Here is an 18788-nt window from a genome sequence, read left to right on the forward strand (position 1 = left end):
CTCTCTACCTTTTGATCTCTCTCTGCCCTATCAAAAAAAAAATATATATATATATATATATTTAAAGGATTCAGGCAGTAGCACAGCAGGTTAAGCGCAGGTGGCACAAAGCGCAAGGAACGGTGTAAGGATTCCAGTTCGAGCCCCCGGCTCCCCACCTGCAGGGGAGTCGCTTCACAGGCGGTGAAGCAGGTCTGCAGGTGTCTGTCTTTCTCTCCCCCTCTCTCCATTTCTCTCTGTCCTATCCAACAACAACGACATCAATAACAACAATAACTACAATAATAAAACAACAAGGGCAACGAAAGGGAATAAATAAATTATATATATATATATTTTTTAAGTTTATATTAACAAGAAAGAAGTGAATAGTCTCCAAGACACCAGCTGAAAGAATCCCAAGCCACGTTATCTGGCAAACAAAGCACTAGCTGAATCTATTATATGAAACACCAGCCTCCCTGGACAGGCCAGAGACGAGCCAGCAGGTTGCCAGCAAGTGGAACAAGGTTAATTCTGAATCTAGAATGAACCAAGTCCAACAGCAGAGGTTACTGGGGAGGCTGGTGGACAGGTCTCACAACGCACCCGGGCACAGAGAGAAGACACACGGCAAGCGGTAGGGCAGAAACAGGCCTGGGGCTCATCCAAATAGGAACTGCAAGGCCTTCATTTAGTCACAAAGAGAACTTGAGCAGGAGCAGCAGCAGGAGCAGTGAGGCGTGAGGGAACAAGCCTGGCAGGAGGGAGTTGCGTTCCCTTCGGAGAGATTTCTGCCCTGGTCTCACCAGTCAGTCATCCCCTAGCCACCCACCCTGTCACCCGTGCTGTTTCTCCTCCTCCCTGGCCAGAGCTGAATACAGTATGATGGCGTGAGTATGTCAGTTTCTTCTGGTTTCAGGAGTGAGGCTTTCATGTTGGGAATTATTTCAATTTGAACTCCCAAAAAGGACAAAGCCAGTTAATATGTTAAACCCTCCGAACTGCTAAGAATTGTAACAGGTGGTAGGTGGGGAGGACTGCTAAGAACTGTAACAGGTGGTAGGTAGGTGCAAGGCTTCTCACACATGAACGACTCCAGCTGGAGCTATGTGCCACCTCGAACCAGAAGGCCCCAATCAGCACCTAGACCTTCACCAGCTTAAAGGTCCTTGGTTTTGCTGGGGCTGCCTTCCCACTGAAGGCCCAACAAGCCAGGGAGCCACAAGCCTCCAAGGACACAGCAGATGTGGGTCAGTGTTGAGCCATGCCCCACTTGGGGTTCCAATTAAATACTTTGTACTTAGCCTACGATAATTTTATGAGACTATATATTTGCCACAGAATCCTAAGCAAAATTTCCTGTTAATAGTTCTATGTTTCATCATTAAAAAGGCAGAATACGCACACACCACCACCACCACCACCACCAATTTGACAAGGAATAATGACTAGAAAACTCCCAAGTTTGCTTGACAAGTGTTCTTACTGACGTCAAAGCCGCCATGAGGATATTCCCAAAAGAAAGAAATGGTGGACCAGTCTCTCACTCCTACTCTCCAGTGAAACAGTACTCTGCTGAGGTGTGTGCCCAGGCTGCAGGCGGATCAACCCCACTGCCCACTCTTCACGCTCCCTGTGCTTCCATGTCTTCATCTGCAGGAATGGCGCCCTCCCCACCCCACCCCCAAGCAGCCAGCTTGTCAGAATGAGTTACGCATGTGAACAGCTCAGAATCACTGATGAATAAGCACAGAGTGGTGCCAGCTACTATTTATGGGTAAGCACAGTCCATGCAAGGGCCCATTTTTACATACTTCTTGTATAAGACCTAAGGACCTAAGATGCTATGAGCATCATAGGTTGTTCCCCCATCTCCCCTTTCCTCTCTCTCTCCCTCTCTCTCTCTTTCTCTCTCTCTCACACACACACCAGCATAAAGTTTGTCTTTAGAATAATTTTATGCATCTCAGAGAATAATGTGACACACCGTCTAGTCAGCTCCTAGGTTTAAGAGATGTAAGTCAACTGAAACATAAGAGTCTACCTAAATCTTCCTTCCTTCCTTTCTTTCTTTCTTAAATCAGGCTTTGATATTTACACAAATCTAGTCACCAGGTATTATTAGGTGGTTAAACCCTACTCAACGCTACTTCATCCAGCTGAGCCTAGCTAAAAAAAAGAGGTCATAAAAGCTCCATGTTGGGGCTGGGCGGTAGCGCAACGGGTTAAGCGAACACGGCGCAAAGCGCAAGGACCCACACAAGGATCAGGTTCGAGCCCCTGGTTCCCCACCTGCAGGGGAGTTCACTCGCAAGCGGTGAAGCAGGTCTGCAGGTGTCTGTCTTTCTCTCCCCCTCTGTCTTCCCCTCCTCTCTCCATTTCTCTCTGTCCTATCCAACAATGATGACAGCAACAACAACAACAATAAACAACAAGGGCAACAAAAAGGGAAAAAGTAGCCCCCAGGTGCAGTGGATTCCTAGTACAGGCACTGAGCCCCAGCAATAACCCTGGGGGGGGGACTCCATGTTGGTGGAAATTTTTATTGTTATTGTTTACTTCAAAGGAGCAATTTCAGTGATAGGATATATATCAGCAATGTCTCTAAAAGGACCCCCCCCCCCAAATCTGAAATAGCTGAAAAAAGTTTCTTATCTTGTATGTCCTATTCATCCTGTAATAACCGGTCACAGTAGTCTTGAATGCAAGGACAAATAACTTCTTTAAAAATAAGGAAGAGGGGAGTCGGGCTGTAGCGCAGCGGGTTAAGCGCAGGTGGCGCAAAGCACAAGGACCGGCATAAGGATCCCGGTTCGAACCCCGGCTCCCCACCTGCAGGGGAGTCGCTTCACAGGCAGTGAAACAGGTCTGCAGGTGTCTGTCTTTCTCTCCTCCTCTCTGTCTTCCCCTCCTCTCTCCATTTCTCTCTGTCCTATCCAACAACGACAACAACAATAATAACTACAACAATAAAACAACAAGGGCAACAAAAGGGAATAAATAAATAAAATAACTATTTTAAAAAAAAAATAAGGAAGAGGCCCAGTAGTGGTTCACCTGGTTCAACAGACATGTGACCATGCACACAAAAACCCAGGTTCAAGTCCCTGGCTCCCACCTGCAAGGGAGAAGCTTCATGAGCAGTGATGCAGTGCTGTGGTCTCTCCCTCCCACACCCTATCTATCCCTCACAATATATAAAAAAGGAAAGAAAAAAAAAAGTCACTGGAAACAGTGGAGCCATGCAGACCCCAAGCCCCAGCAATAACCTTGGTGTTAAGGTGAAGGGGCACATACAAGTATGCTCCACCTCACTAGTCATTTGAGAATGTAAATCAAAACTACAATTACTTACCGTTCCATACCTATGAAGATGGCTATCAAGGGGGTCAGAAGTATCACCCGGTAGAGTGCACACTTAATTATGCAGAAGGAACTGGTTTGAGCCCCTGGCTACAACCTGGGAGCAGTGGCAAAGGGAAGCTTCGTGAGCTGTGACGCAGTGCTATGGCATCTTCCTTCTCTGTCTCTGCCTTTTACTCTCTAACGGGGGTGGGGTGAAAATAGTCCACGGAGAGCTGTGGAATTATGCAGGCATGAAGCCCCAGTGACGCTCTGGGGAGGGAGATGGCTAACAAAACAAATAGGCAGGAAAATAGCATAGTGGTTATTCAAAACAAACAGATATAAGCAAGCACTGAGACAGTTGTGACAAGGGGATATAAATTGGTACAAAGACTAAGGAAAACAGTATGAAGGACCCACAGTTAAACAAAGAAATAGGGGGCCAGGAGGTGGAGCACCTGGTTGAGCGCACATGTTACAATGCGCAAAGATCAGGGTTCACACCCCCAGTCCCCACCTGTAAGGGGGGGGAGCTTTATGAGTGGTGAAGCAAGTGTGGCAGGTGTCTCTCTGTCTCTCTCCCTTCTCTACCACCCCCTTCCCTTCCCTCTCGATCTCTGGCTGTTTCTATCCAATAAATAAATAAAGATAAACACAGAACTTGGCTCCAATTTGGCTCCTTGGCACACACCTAAAAGAAGTGAAAGCAAAAACTCAGATACGTATACACCCACATCCATAATGTCCTTAGCCACAATAGGCAGAAGGTGGAATAAGAGAGGAACAGATAAAACAAAATATAGTCAGTCAGTTGAACAGTATTTAAGTCCTTAAACGGAAGGAAAACCCGCAACATGTCACAACTTGAACTGATCTTAAGACAAATGGTCAACAAGTCAGTTAGAAAAGAGTAACTACTGGGCAGGGGAGACAGCATCATGGTCCTGCAAAAAGAGTTTCCGTGTCTGAGGCTCTGAGGTCCTTGGTGCAATCCCGAGCACCAGCATAAACCAGAGCGGGAAGGGGAGGGGAGGGGAGGGGAGGGGAGGGGAGGGGAGGGGAGGGGAGGGGAGGGGAGGGGAGGGTACAAGGGCTCCAGAGTCGCCAGGTCCATAGAAGCAAAGAAGAAATGGAGGGTGCCTTGGGTTAGAGGGAATGGGACACAGGATTATATGAGGGGATCAGACCTTTGATTTTTTTTTTTCTTTTGCCTCCAGGGTTATTGCTGGGGCTTGGTGCCTGCATTATGAATCCACTGCTCCTGGAGGCCATTTTTTTCCCTTTTGTTGCCCTTGTTTATCATTGTTATTGCTGTTATTATTTTTTTGTTGTTGCTGCTGCTGCTGTTGTTGGATAAGACAGAGAGAAATCGAGAGAGGAGGGGAAGATAGAGAGGTGGAGAGAAAGATAAACACCTGCAGACCTGCTTCACCACTTGTGAAGTGACCCTCCTGCAGGTGGAGAGCCGGGGGCTCAAACTGGGATCTCTGAGGATCCTTGCACTTTGTGCATGAGCGCTTAACCCACTACACTACCGCCCGACCCCCAGAACTTAACTTTGTACAATGAAAAGTTCTACATGCAGATGGTAGTGTAGAGACACGATGCTTAATAACATTAAGCAGTACATACACATAAACATGAATAAACTGCTCAAGTATTTGTCATATAGAATGTATTACAGGGGTGAGGGTAGATCGAATAACAGTTATGCAAAGAGACTCTCATGCCTGAGGCTTCAGAAGTCCCAGGTTTAATTCCCCCCTCCACCAAAAGCCAGAGCTGATCAGTCCTCCAGTAAAAAATAAAGGGGGGGGGGGAGTTGGGCGGTAGCGCAGGTGGCGCCGCGAAGCTCAAGGACCAACTAAGGATCCCAGTTCAACCCCCAGCTCCCCACCTGCAGGGGAGTCTCTTTCACAGGCAGTGAAGCAGGTCTGCAGGTGCCTGTCTTTCTCTCCCCCTCTGTCTTCCCCATCTCTCTCCATTTCTCTCTGTCCTATCCAACGACGACGACTTCAATAACGACTACAACAGTAATAAAAAAAGGGGGGGGCAACAAAAGAGAAAATAAATAAATGTAAAAAAATGTATTACAATTTTCTAAATAAAACAATAAAAGGAGGTCAGCACCCCTCTTGCAGTCTTCTTAAAAGCCTGGGTACTGAGCTCCAAGATGGAACTTCCTATTTATCAAGAGCAGGCAGTTTCTCTTCCCTCTGGGTGCTGACAACCACATAATCACAGGCATGTAATGACTGCATGTCTCTACTGCTACAGAGAGTGGGGGTTTCTTTCTGCCTTCCCATCTTTGAGGCGACTGCAGTCTGGGCTCAATGCTTATTCAATGTTAAAGCTGTTTTCTTTCTCCACTAACACAATTAAGAGTGGAAGTCAACAGAGAAATGCAAATCAGAACAATGACAAAAGAGTATGCGGAAATACCAAGATTATTTGTATGCATTATTGATTCACTGTTAATCTTCTGGTGACTCAGCTAGCCCTTGCAGTTAATAGTATTCTCTTTAAAAATCTTATTCCAACAAGTATCAAAATGTATGCTTCAAAATTCAGGGAAATGAACCCTGAATTAACAAGTGTTTTCAAGATAGCGACACTTGCAAACTCTTTACACTGGTGTTTCATGGCTCACAGAGGAACGGGAGACTGATAGACCAGATGACGGAGGCACAAAAGGGTTATGTTTCTGGATGGCTTTCTGTGACTACTGCAGATTCACCGCCACCTTCGCAGATAATGCAGTGTGTCAGGTTCGACTCTTCACTAGCCCTCGGGTGTCTAGAAACTTTTGACAGAACCAAGTATAACAAGAAAGAAAAGATGGCTAAATCTGGTCCATTTCCATAAGTAGCCACTTTTTTATTTCATTTTTTTGCCCTTGTTGTTGTCGTTATTGTTGCCATTGATGTTGTTGTTGGATAGGATAGAGAGAAATTGAGAGAGGAGGGGAAGACAAGAGAGGGGTAGAGAAAGATAAGACACCTGCAGACCTGCTTCACCGCCTGTGAAGTGTCTCCCCTGCAGGTGGGGAGCCAGGGGTTTGAACCTGGATCCTTACGCTGGTGCTTTCGCTTCGTGCCACGTGCACTTAACCCGCTGTACTACCGCCCGACTCCCAAGTAGCCACTTCTTTATGAACTCAATCAGCTCTGAAGTTAAGAGGCACAGAGGCCGATTCAGATGAATCCACCAAGATGGGGAGAAGGCAGGCAGAGGCCAAGGCTAAGGAGCCGTCAGTGCAGTGTGCTAGACTTCTTCCCCCAACCATTCTGTCCGTCCTAAGAGCACTAAGGGCACTGAGGGGCTGAAAGGTGGAACTGACGAGCCTGTCTGACATTCCGAACATCTATCAGATGCCAGACGATGTGCTAAGAGCTGGACAGCGGTCAAAGCCAGCAAAGAACTACTTCCCAGAGGAAATGTGACCTCAAGTAAAGATGAAATAAATGGTGCAGTTATGTAGCGGTGTTGGGAGAATTTTAGAACATTTTTATGTGAAATCTGACTCGTTTATCTGTTGAACAGTTCTATTTAGAAATTATTTGTCTATGCATTCATTGGGGAAAAGTTCCAAATGTTTTAAATTCTAAAATGAAGATGATCACAAGCTAAACTCCCGGTTATAAAGTCAGCCCAGGAAATAGAACAGTAGTCTGCTAGACTTCATAACACTAAGCTGTATATGTGACAATTGCTAAGAAAACACATCTATAAAACTCTCATGACATGATGAGGGAAAAAAGTCCTGCAATGATGAGTGCTAACTAGACATATTAAGATCATTCTACAGGGAGTCAGGCGGTAGCGCAGTGGGTTAAGCACACATGGCGTAAAGCACAGGGACCAGCTTAAGGATTCTGGTTCAAGGCCCTGGCTCCCCACCTGCAGGGGAGCCACTTTACAAGTGGTGAGGCAGGTCTGCAGGGGTCTTATCTTTCTCTCCCCCTCTCTTTCTTTCCCTCCTCTTTCTATTTCTCTCTGTCCTATCCAACAACGACATCATCAATAATAACTACAACAATAAAACAAGGGCAAAAAATAAATATTTTTTTAAAAAGATCATTCTACAGTATATACAGATACAGAGCCATCGTGGGAGAGATGAAGAGCATATCTTAATAACATGCAAAACATGGAGCCAATAAAATGGCTTTTAAATTTTAAAGACCTTTTTATGAGGGAAGCATACCAACGAACTGTTCAGTTCTGGTCCATGAGGCACTGGGAGTGGAAGCTCGAACCTCATGCACGCAAGCACCACACTAGCTCTACCACTGAGCTATCTTTCGCGCCCCCCACACACACACACCAGAAAAGCATCTCCTCACATGTCACATGATATTAGGCATTTATTGCTAAGAATGGTTGCTTTTTTAAAAAAAATTTTTATTACTTATTTTCCCTTTTGTTGCCCTTGTTGTTTTGTAGTTGTAGTTATTGCTGTTGATGATGTCTTCGTTGTTGGACAGGACAGAGAGAAATAGAGAGAGGAGGGTAAGACAGGAGGAGAGAAAGACAGACACCTGCAGACCTGCTTCACCACCTGAGAAGCAAATCCCCTGCAGGTGGGGAGCCGGGGGCTCGAACCAGGATCTTTAAGCCGGTCCTTGCACTTTGCGCCACGTGCGCTTAACCCGCTGTGCTACCGCCCGACTCCCAGAATGGTTGCTTATTAACACCACGTCTTTCCACTGTATAAATTCCCATTGTGCAAAGCAACGTGAAAAGCAAGTGAATATAGACATATATTTCAGACACGGCAATAATCTAGAAAATGAAATTGGATTTTTATTTATTTATTTTACCAGAGCACCACTCAGTTCTGGCTTATTGGTGGTGCCTGAGGACTGGACCTGGGGACCTTGGATGCCTCAGGAATAAAAGGCTGTTGCAGTGCAGACGGTGCCGTCTCCCCAACCCCTGAAGTTGCTGTTTTAAGTTCTTCTCTTTCTTGCATTACTTGCAGTCTCTATTTTCCACATCTGATTGGCTTTACAAAAGCCTGAAGCTTAAACCTCTTCAACTTGTTCACACCAGTACTTGCTGCCCTTGGCAACACTGACATCTGGGACCACGCTGTGACAGCACCCAGTTGTCCATTGCCGGCGTTCCCTCAGCTGTGACCAGCAATGTCTTTAGACCTAGTCTGAAGCATCCCTTTGAGAACTGCTCACGGTTCAAGAGAACACACAATTGTCTGACATCAAATTCTGAACATCAACACAGGAAAAAGCCATGAAGGAGCCCACCCCCGGACTATCAAGTCTGTGTGGTTCATGCTTCCTGCCATGGCTCCTCCAGGCCTGGCCAGCAAAGGCGCATGGACCTTTGCTAAAGAATAGAGTGGGTCAGAAAAGGGAGTATAAGCAAGTGAGGAACCAAGTCTTAAATCTGTTTCTGATTCATGTGCTAAAAGAAAATGACGAACGGGCCAGGCGGTGGCACGCCTGGTGAAGCACACACATCACAGAGTGCAAGGACCCAGGTTCAGGTTCAAGCCCCTGGTCCCCACCTGCAGGGGAGAAGCTTCACAAATGGTAAAGCAGGGCTGCAGGTCTCTCTATCTATTTATCTATCTATCTATCTCTCCCTCCCCTCTCAATTTCCCCATCTCTATCCAGTAATATATATGAAAAAAGAAAATGACTCAATTCATCGGACTCCATAAATAGAAGAGGAAAAAAAACTTAATTAAAAAGCTGTGTGCTTGTCTTAAACATACCCAAGTGGGGGTGGAATGCCCCGTCCTTAGGCTCCCGCAGTCTGGTAGGGTGACTGCACAGGCAGCCCAGGGAGCCAGGAACAGGAAGTGCCTGCAGGTGCAGGTGACGCTGCTCATGGTCTTCTGAGACACGGCAGGAGAGAATCGTGAATGCACTTGGCACTTGACTTGATTGAGGAGTGTAAGCGGTAACCAAAGGCAGAAATGCCCTCCGAGACTGGGAGCAGACACCTCCTGGGAAAACAGTGGTATGGTGGGGAGTGCTGGGAACAATGTGAGGCGTTGTGCCACACAATGGCTGGTGACCTGGGCTCAGACTGAAGGAGTGTCCCATCTGGAAACTTGATTAAGGAACTGCAAGGAGTTGTCACCACCCACCTGAGAACCTGGTAGCTAAGTGGGGGGTGGGGCTGGCTCCAAATGCTCCCCACAGCAGGTAAGCTTCAGGAGGTCTGCTCACCCCAGTCTGTCTCCTGAGGTCCCCTGCTTGCTCTTTGTTTCACTTACACCGTTTTTCCGAATGCGAGTAAACAGCCAACAAATTGGTTTCGTAGCTCACCAATGAATAGGCTTATAAAGCACTCGTTATGACATTTTGGGTAAAAATTCACACACTGGAATGTCTGGGGAAGAGGGTGGGACACGCAGGTGAGAGATCACTAGGCTGACCACTGTAATGGGGTCAGCAGGTGGGTGACCAGGAGTAAGGGATGGTGAGTTTAGCCCTGATGTGGCCAACCTGAAGGGCGACTATGACATCAAAACGGACGGAAGCCACGGATGAAGGAGGAGGAAGAGGAGCAGGGCTGTGACGCCAGGGAGGGGCATGCAGACTTGAGGTTTAAAGTGGATAACCTGGCTTCACTAATTACAGAACCCAGACACTGAGTGAAAACACACGTGCCTCCAGTTAAGCCTCAGGCTGCCGTGGAGAGGAGAGCAGCCATGGGAGAAATATTGCTGCATCTCAGACAGCATCCAAAGCCTTTGAGGACAAAGCGTGCCCTGGGGTCCACCAGACGCTGAATTATCTGCGGGCACCATTCATCTCAAAAAGGGAAATGCAAAGAGGGGATTGTGAGAAGCAGACTGAAGGGCAAGAAAGGCGGCATCTGTGCAAAGTCCTACGTCAGTGACCCCAGGAATGGAAGTGACTTGGCGACTGAAAGGATTTAAGAAGGCAGATATGATCAGAGAGTAGCCCCTGACAAGCCTAACTTTAAATTAAAATAAAGAAGAGCAGAAATTTGAATACAGATCATAGCTGACAAAGACCAGTACTGAAATCACAAATCGGTGACTCACAGCTGAATCTGGTCATTTTGCCTGATTTGAACTGTATTTTTAAAGGTTTTTTTTTTTAAAAGATGTATTAATAAGGAAGAGGGAAACAGACTATCACTGTGTCATATACACAGCTGGGGATCAAACTTGGAATCTCGTGTGTGCAAGGCTGGCACACTATGCACTGGGCCACCACTGGCCACATAAATGGTATTCTTTGAATGAGATCATTTTAAGAGAAAAAAAAAAAATCTCAATTTCTGACTTTCTTGAAAAAATGTGAAGGTTCCGGGGCTGGCTGGTGGCACACCTGGTTGAGCACACATGTTATAGTGCGCAAGGAACTGGGTTCGAGCCCCCAGTCCCCACCTGCAGGGGGAAAGCTTCACAAGTGGTGAAGCAGGGCTGCAGGTGTCTCTCTGTCTCTCACTCTCTCTATCCCTCCCTCCCCTCTCGGTTTCTGACTGTCTCTATCCAATCAATAAATAAAAATAATAAAAAAAAAATTTAATGTGAAGGTTTGGCAATGATGGGAGCCACTCCCTAGATCTACCAAGTGCACACGCGCATGCACCATTTGTAGAGACGATATAAAGAGCTGAACTCTACTGAGGGAGGCATTAAGAAGAATCATAGAACCATAGAGGCTGGCAGGTAGTTCACTGGGTAGGGTACCACGCATTGCCATGCACGAGGAGCCAGGCTTGAGCCCTGAGCCCCCACAAGGGAACACCTGCAATGAGGGACGTTTCATAAGCCATGAAACAGCGCTGCTGTTTTCCCTTCTCTCTCTCTCTCTCTCTCTCTCTCTCTCTCTCTCTCTCTCGCTCTCTTTCCCTTCACCCTCTACCCAATGGAAAGAAAAAAATAGCCACAGGGAGCAGTGGAGTCATATAGGCCTTGAACCCCAGTAATATCCTGGTGGCAAAAATAAATATGTTTTAAAAAGAATCAGAAATGTTAAGTAATGGCACAAAAAGTTATTTATATATTTATAAGAAAATAAACACACTGCTTGACCTGGGCGGTGGTGCAGTGGATAAAGTATTGGACTCTCAAGTACGACGTTGGAAGTTCAACACCCAGCACTGCATGTGCCAGCGTGGTATCCTAGTGCATCCTATCCCTTCCTGCCCAATTTACTAATAAATAAGTGTCTTTTTGTATTAATTTTTGTATATTTATTTTCCCTCTTGTTGCCCTTCTTTTTTATTGTTGTTGTAGTTATTATTGTTGTTATTGATGTCGTCGTTGTCGTTAGGACAGAGAGAAAGGAGAGAGGAGGAGAGAAAGACAGACACCTGCAGACCTACTTCACAACCTGTGAAGTGACTCTCCTGCAGGTGGGGAGCCGGGGCTCAAACCAGAATCCTTAGCTGGTCCTTGCGCTTCGCACCACGTGTAGCAGGTTAAGCGCTTAACCCACTTGTGCTACCGCCCAACTCCCTAAATAAGTGTCTTTTAAAAACAAGTGAACTGTGAATGATATACTGTATGATCACATTAATGTTAAAGTTTTCTTCAGTTTTCTTTATTGGGGGGATTAATGGTTTACAGTAAAATACAGCAGTTTTTACATGTGTAACATTTCGCAGTTTTCCACATAACAATCCAACCACCTCTAGGTCTTTCTCTGCCATTAATGTTAAAATTTTAAGCATTATTACAGTGACATATTGCAAAACATAGACTATAAAGAACACAGACAGCTATATGCAGACCTATATGGCAATGTCTTGATGTAAAATTACCATGAGATTCAAGAATTCCAGCACTGGGTATATACTCCAAAGAATTGAAAGAAGGAACTTGAACAGATTTTTCTACACTCATGCTCACTGCATCATTACTCACAATTCACAGTAAGTAAAAAGAGCACCAGCCTAAGTATCTCCCAATAGATCCACCGGTAAACATAATTTGACCCACTCATCAAATAGAGTATTATGTAGCCTTAAAAAGAGGACGGGGGCTGGGCTGTGGCGTTCTCTCCCTCTCTCTCCCTCTCTCTCTCTCTCACTATCCCTTTTCTCTCTCAATTTCTCTCTGTCCTAGCAAATGCAGTTTTAAAAAAATTTAAAAGAGGACATTCTGACACAATGCTACAAAATGGATGATTTTAAGTGAAGAAAAAAAAAAGTGACAAAACTGGTACATAGAGGAAAGTAAAAAATTTTTAAACAGATGGACAGCCAGCTTCAGCTCTAAACTGGCCAGTCTTGAACTCTTAAGTACTGTCTGGTCACTTTCAAAGTCTTTAAGAATATGCTGGGAATTGGGCAGTAGTGCAGCTGGTTAAGCGCAGGTGGCGCAAAGCGCAAGGACCAGCCTAAGGATCCCGGTTTGAGCCTCCGGCTCCCCACCTACAGGGGAGTTACTTCACAGGTGATAAAGCAGGTCTGCAGGTGTCTATCTCTCCCCCTCTCTGTCCTGCCCTTCTCTCTCGATTTCTTTCTGTCCTATCCAACAACGATGACAACAATAACTACAATAAAACAAGGGCAACAAAAGGGAATAAATAAAAAAAATAAATAACGAATGTGCTACAATGCTAGTTTTCCATTTCCTCCATAAAGAAACTGTACCCATCACATCGAGGGTGGGGAAGTGGAGTGGCTTTGCTATCAAATTTGACCTGGGAGTGAACCGCAAGTAGATATACACACCCAAGTGTTCTTACACAACTAAAATGAACTTTGACTCTGGCAGGGCACCTCCCTCCTGAAAAGCCTACTGGCTACTTAACCCCAGATGAGATTTATTCAGCGGGTCCTTTCTTCACACACAAGAGGGGGTGGCATACCTCCAGGAGAGAACAGAAAGATAGTGTCTATGAGAGGGTCCCACCAAGTCAGCCCTTGCCCTTGCCCCACAAAGAATCAAAGAATCAGATCATAATCCCTACAGCCCAAGCCACATATGGCTGCTCCACTGACTTAAAGCCTGGGCAACTGCCTTCTGCAGCGCTAAGTGAACGCATGGGCTGCTGGTTCAGGGAAACGGGTCTGGGGCAGGAACATTCAGGAAGGTGGCTTTATGGTCACTAACACTTTGAAATAATTGCCAGCACCTCCCCTGAAGTTTCAAAGGTTAGGATGACTCATGGCACATAACTGGAAATAATTCCAGAAACTCAACGGAGTTCAGTACAACCCGGGCAGATGAGTGCCTGAATGATGACCAACATGGAACCGTCTCCTAACGGTTAAGAAATGCAAGTGATTACCGTACAGAATTCCACGACTATTCTGTCAAAGACAAACCCTGCTAAGTCAAAAAGCCTTCTCTGAGCAAGACTGGCAGGAAATTAAGCCTTTTTTTTTTTCTTCGCCAGGTGAAAGAAGTCAAGAGAAGGCCAGCAAGATTATCAATTTCCACAGAGAATCACCCCATCTACCCCACATTCTGAAGTGAAGTGTTTGTGCCAATTTTTATTTAGCCTTTTAAAGAATCTATGGATTGGTGTATAGTCAAATTAACGTGTCTGCTTGTGACATGCAGTTCTATGATTTTATTTTATTTACTAACATTCAAGACAGAAAGAAGCAAGAGCAAGGGGGGAGGGGAGACACCAGAGCATCACTCTGGCACATGTGACACTGGAAATGGAATACAGAATCTCACACTTTAAGCCCAGTGCTCTAGCCACTGCACCAACTGCTGGGCCATTTTCTGATTTTCAAACACCTTCCCACTACCACCACCAGGACACACAGCATCTCTCCCTCCAGGTCCCCTTCTACTGAACACCTACGGTCCCACTCCTCTAGCACCATGCCCCCACCCACACCCGCTACTTAACTGTCATGAGAACATAATAATAACAGAATCAAACCATGCAAGCCTGGCTTCTTTCACTCAGCACAAAACCTTACACCCACGTGGCTGTGTGCCAACAGTCCCATCTTCCTGCCCAAGCAGTCTGGTAGAGAGATGCCTGTTTAACTGCCTGCCCACCTCTTAGATGATACTTGGCTGGCTCCAAGTTTGGAGCTATTATGTAGTTCAAGTACAGTTTGGTTTTTTTAAAACATTTTTTTTCCTTCATTGGGAGATTCATATTTTATAGTCACCAGTAAATGCGTAACATTTCTGTTTTCCACATAACAATACAACTCCCACTAGGTCCTCTGTCATCTTTTTTCCAGGACCTGCACAAGTATAGGTTTTTCTGTGAACATGTTTCCGTTCAGTAAAGGCACTGGAATTAAGACTGCTGAATGTTGTGTTCAACTTTGTGGGATACCCAGACACTTCTCCAGGGAGCTGCCCCCGATTCCAGCTGCTCAGTTCTGCAGTCAACACCTGGTGCTGGCAGCACCGCTGACTTTTAGCCCTTCCAGTAGGTATGTTGTGACATACTGTTGTGGGTATGGCACATGCTGTAGTTAACTTAGCCATTTGACAGCTCGAAAGTTAAAAACCTGTCCTATTTCACTCCCTTTCCGTCCAGAACCCTGAGCTTCAGATTCAGACCCCCAGGACCGGAAACAAGAGCATCAGCTTCTTTGATTTTAAAATCACACTTGGGGGCCAGGTGGTGCACCTGGTTGAGCACACGTTACAATGTCCAAGGACTCAGGTTCAAGCCCCTGGTCCCCACCTGCAGGGGGAAAGCTTTGCAAGTGGTGAAGCAGTGCTGCAGGTGTCTCTCTCTATCTCTCTTCCTCTCTATCTCCCACTTCCGTCTCAATTTTTGACAGTGTCTACTCAATAAATAAAGATAGTAAATAAAAAAAAAATAAGAATCACACTTGTAGAATGAGCTCTGCCCTAATCTCAGGGACCGTTAAGCAATAGCACTGTTTTGCTTTTCCTACTAGCCTCAAAGTTCTCGCTCTGCTGGCTAGTTTCTGTTGTCCCCTCAATCTCATATAATGCTATTCCTGCTCTTAAAGGGTCTTCATTGGTGCAGACTCCTGTATCCCACTCTCAAGCAGGACTCTGAGACAGCCAAGTTGAAGAATTATATCTGAAAAGGAGAGAAGTCTATGAGGAAAAGAATGTAAAGGCTCTTTTCTACAAGGAAAGAGAAAGCCTTTTCTTCATGGAAGAGTGGGTAGTCACTGTACTGAAGCTCTTGGCCTCTCACTGGCTAATGATGAAGTTTTATTGATAGCACCCAAATTTAACAAAACGGGAGTAGCTGCCAGCTAAGGGCAGCCTGTTCAGTCACCACTACATTATTAAGCTACAGTTAGGATGACACTTCGATTCTACATCAGGAGTTAGAAGCTTCTCTAAAGCAAAGTAATCACAGAAAAATCTTCGTGTACCCAGATGCCTAACAAAAGTTCGGTGAATCTAGCTAAAATTTAGTTTTCAAACACGTATTCACACACTGGTCAAAATTCTGAGCACCTTGTAGGTATGAGGGGCATTCAACAGGGCACAAAAGCTTTGTAATTATAAAGCTTTATGATTAAAAAGGAATTCAGTAGGGAGTCGGGCAGTAGAGCAGCGGGTTTAGTGCATGTGGTGCAAAGCGCCAAGGACCGAAGTAAGGATCCCTGTTCCAGCTCCCACCTGCAGGGGAGTCGCTTCACAGGCAGCGAAGCAAGTCTGCAGGTGTCTTATCTTTCTCTCCTCCTCTCTGTCTTCCCCTCCTCTCTCCATTTCTTTCTGTCCTACCCAGACAACGACGACAACAATAATAATAACTACAACAAAAAACAACCAGGGCAACAAAAGGGAATAAATAAATTTTTTTTTTAAAAAAAAAGGAATTCAGTAGTTGTCTCCTAAGGTTCGGTGCTCTACACACACTATAATTCCCAAGTAACATTGACTTTGGAGTTCTTGCTTGGAAAACTCATCCTGTCTTTCTGGGGAGTGGGTAGTGTGCACCCCTGAACTCTCCCTGTGGCAGCTTCTGGAGGCAGTCATGCCTCAGAAAGACTGTCTTCCTGCCCCGAAGTTGGGCAAGGAGCAGAACTGCCAGCAGCAGACCCTGGCGCACACCCCATCTTCTCGGGAAGCCTGAGTCTGTCAGGCACACAGACCAATGGCTGTCCCGCAGCACCAACCCACACACTGGAAGCCCTCTCTCCAATGGCAGCGGGCGGGTGGGACTTCCGCCAGCAATCTAGGCTGAGCCTCCACCATCTCAGCACAGCAGCAGGCTGCCACCAGGAGTTTGGGTATCAAAAACTTTTGAGTCCAAGCACAGTGGAAGCAGAAATAAAGGGAACACGGACAAGCTGGCAGGCAGAGCTGCAAAAAGCCCAGGCCCCTCCAAACAGTAGTCCCTGCTCCCTAAAGATTTTCAAGAGTAGCAAAGACTAGGAATCAATGGACAAACAAGTCTGAAGTCACAGATGCTTCTTGGGTGTCATGGCTGGGTCCTTAGGGTCCAGGGAGCCCTGTGCCAAAGCGACCACAGAGGCCTGACAGCACAGCTCTGACTACTCCAGTGCCCAGCACAGAGGCCGGGAGCCCACATGCTTCCTGGAAGCTACACGCCAGCCCTGCCTCCTCCAGAATGCAAAACCCCAGCCTTCCACACGGGCTCAGCCCCAGAACCGACAACATTCCATCAGGTTTTAGGAAACTCCGAACTCTAACATATACACACACACAAAAAAAAATCAGATAAAACTGTTGCGAATGGAGCCTGGTCCCCAGCTCAGTCCTGCCCAGGAGGCCAACTGCATAGGCCTTGCCCAAAGCTGAGCTAAGAAACACTCGCTCCCACTCGCAGGGACCCCTCCCGTCGCCACGGAGCACCTTGCTTCTATGAATACCTGTTGCTGTTCAAAAACTAAATGGGAAAAACAACTGAAGGTTCAGGTTAGTGACCTGCTGGACTCACAGGGTGGGAGAAACAGTCCGGTTATCTGGGAGGGGTCTCTGCACGCCTCCTAGCCCAGGTCTGCAGCCTGCACACAGATCAGGCCCTCGTCCGGGGGTCGAGGCAAGCCCACCTTACGCTCGGGGACTCCCAGAGAGGGGGCACCCTGAGGATCCCTACCAGAACCTCGAGCGTGAGCCACTCCGGCCTCGGACCCCAGTTCAAATCCCGGCTCCGGGGCTTCAGATCCCGGGCCAAGCTCAGTTCCAGCAATTCCGGCCTCAGACCCCCGTTCCAGGGTCCGGTCCCCGGCCCACCGGGATCCACTTCGTACTTCGCAGGCCCATTCTGAACCAACTCCCCCCAGACCCACCCTCACCTCCACGCCCCAGGCCCCGCCTCGGCTCTCTGACCCTGACCCCGGCCACCAGACCCCAGACTCCGCCCAGGTCCCCCAGAGACCGACCCTACCCCAGCCTTGACCCCAGCCCCGCCCAGGACCCACCCACCCCCTTTCCATCCCAGGCCCCGCGGCCGCCCCCCGCCCCATCACGTCGCCCGGTCCTCGCCGCGCACCGGCCCACCCTCACCCCCGCCGTCGGGCCGGCCCCCCCCCCGCGACCCCGGCCCCCCGCGACCCCGACCCCTCCCCCCTTCCCGCACCTTGACGTGGAAGCGGATGAGCGCCAGGCGGATGCAGTGGGCCATGCAGACGGGAGGCAGGAACCAGACCTTGGGCGGCGGCGTGCCCTTGTTCTGGACGTGGCTGACGATCTGCTGCGCCGTCTGGCGCTCGTTGCCCTGGCGCTTGACCCACTCGTGCAGCCGCGCTTTCTCCAGCGCGCCGTTGAAGAAGACGAACAGCTCGATGTTGCCGCCGAAGCAGGCCTTGGCCAGCGCCGCCAGGTAGCCCAGCATGTGGTTCCATTGGCCACCGCTGACCCAGTCGGTGTAGAAGCCGCCGTAGAGGCGGTGCAGGCAGTTGTCGGCATCCACCAGCAGGCGCAGCGGCGAGTGCGGGGGACGCTGCCGCCCGCCGCCCACCAGGCTGCCCCGGGCCAGCTTCTGCAGCTCCACCGGCACCACGGCGCTCGGGCAGTGCTTCTCGATGTAGTCCTGGAAGCCCTGCACGCCCATGGCGGCGGGGCGGGCCGAGCGGGCCGGGGCGCGGGCTCAGGGGGCGCCGGGCCGGGCCGCGCTCATGGCCGCTGCGGCCGCCATGTGCTGCCGCCTCCCAGGGCCGTGGCGGGACGTCCGCGCTGCGGCGGGGCCGGCGGCCGGGGTGACGCACGCGGCGGAAGGGGCGGCGCCACGCGGGAGCCGGAGCCGGAGCGGGAGCGGGAGCTGGGCCGGGGGCGGGAGCGGGAGCGGGAGCGGGATCCGGGGCCGGGCCGGGGGCGGGAGCGGGAGCGGGAGCGGGATCCGGGGCCGGGCTGGGGCGGGAGCGGGAGCGGGATCCGGGGCCGGGCTGGGGCGGGAGCGGGAGCCGGGGCCGGGCTGGGACGGCCCCAGCCAGCGGGCACGGGAGACCCGGGGTCCGGATGCCGGAGTCCCGAGATTCACACCCCACACCCGCTCTTCCGACTCCCGGGCTCGGACCCTGCCGGAGACCCGGGACTGGGATTCAGAACCTGGACTCGAGCCTCC

At 48.6% G+C, this 18788-nt stretch overlaps 1 protein-coding gene across 1 annotated transcript in view; it reads right to left on the reverse strand.

Annotated features, from left to right (window-relative positions):
- The window catches only part of FAM120A (family with sequence similarity 120 member A), a 114005-nt gene extending 95583 nt beyond the window's left edge, over nucleotides 1-18422 (reverse strand). The window contains exon 1 of the mRNA XM_060200551.1: nucleotides 17805-18422. Within this exon, the coding sequence (XP_060056534.1) occupies nucleotides 17805-18278 (474 nt within the window). The 5' untranslated portion in view covers nucleotides 18279-18422. The remainder of the gene's footprint in view (nucleotides 1-17804) is intronic.
- Between the last annotated feature and the right edge of the window lie 366 nt (nucleotides 18423-18788).

The sequence above is a fragment of the Erinaceus europaeus genome, chromosome 10, assembly GCF_950295315.1.
Source record: "Erinaceus europaeus chromosome 10, mEriEur2.1, whole genome shotgun sequence".
Classification (NCBI taxonomy): Eukaryota; Metazoa; Chordata; class Mammalia; order Eulipotyphla; family Erinaceidae; genus Erinaceus; species Erinaceus europaeus.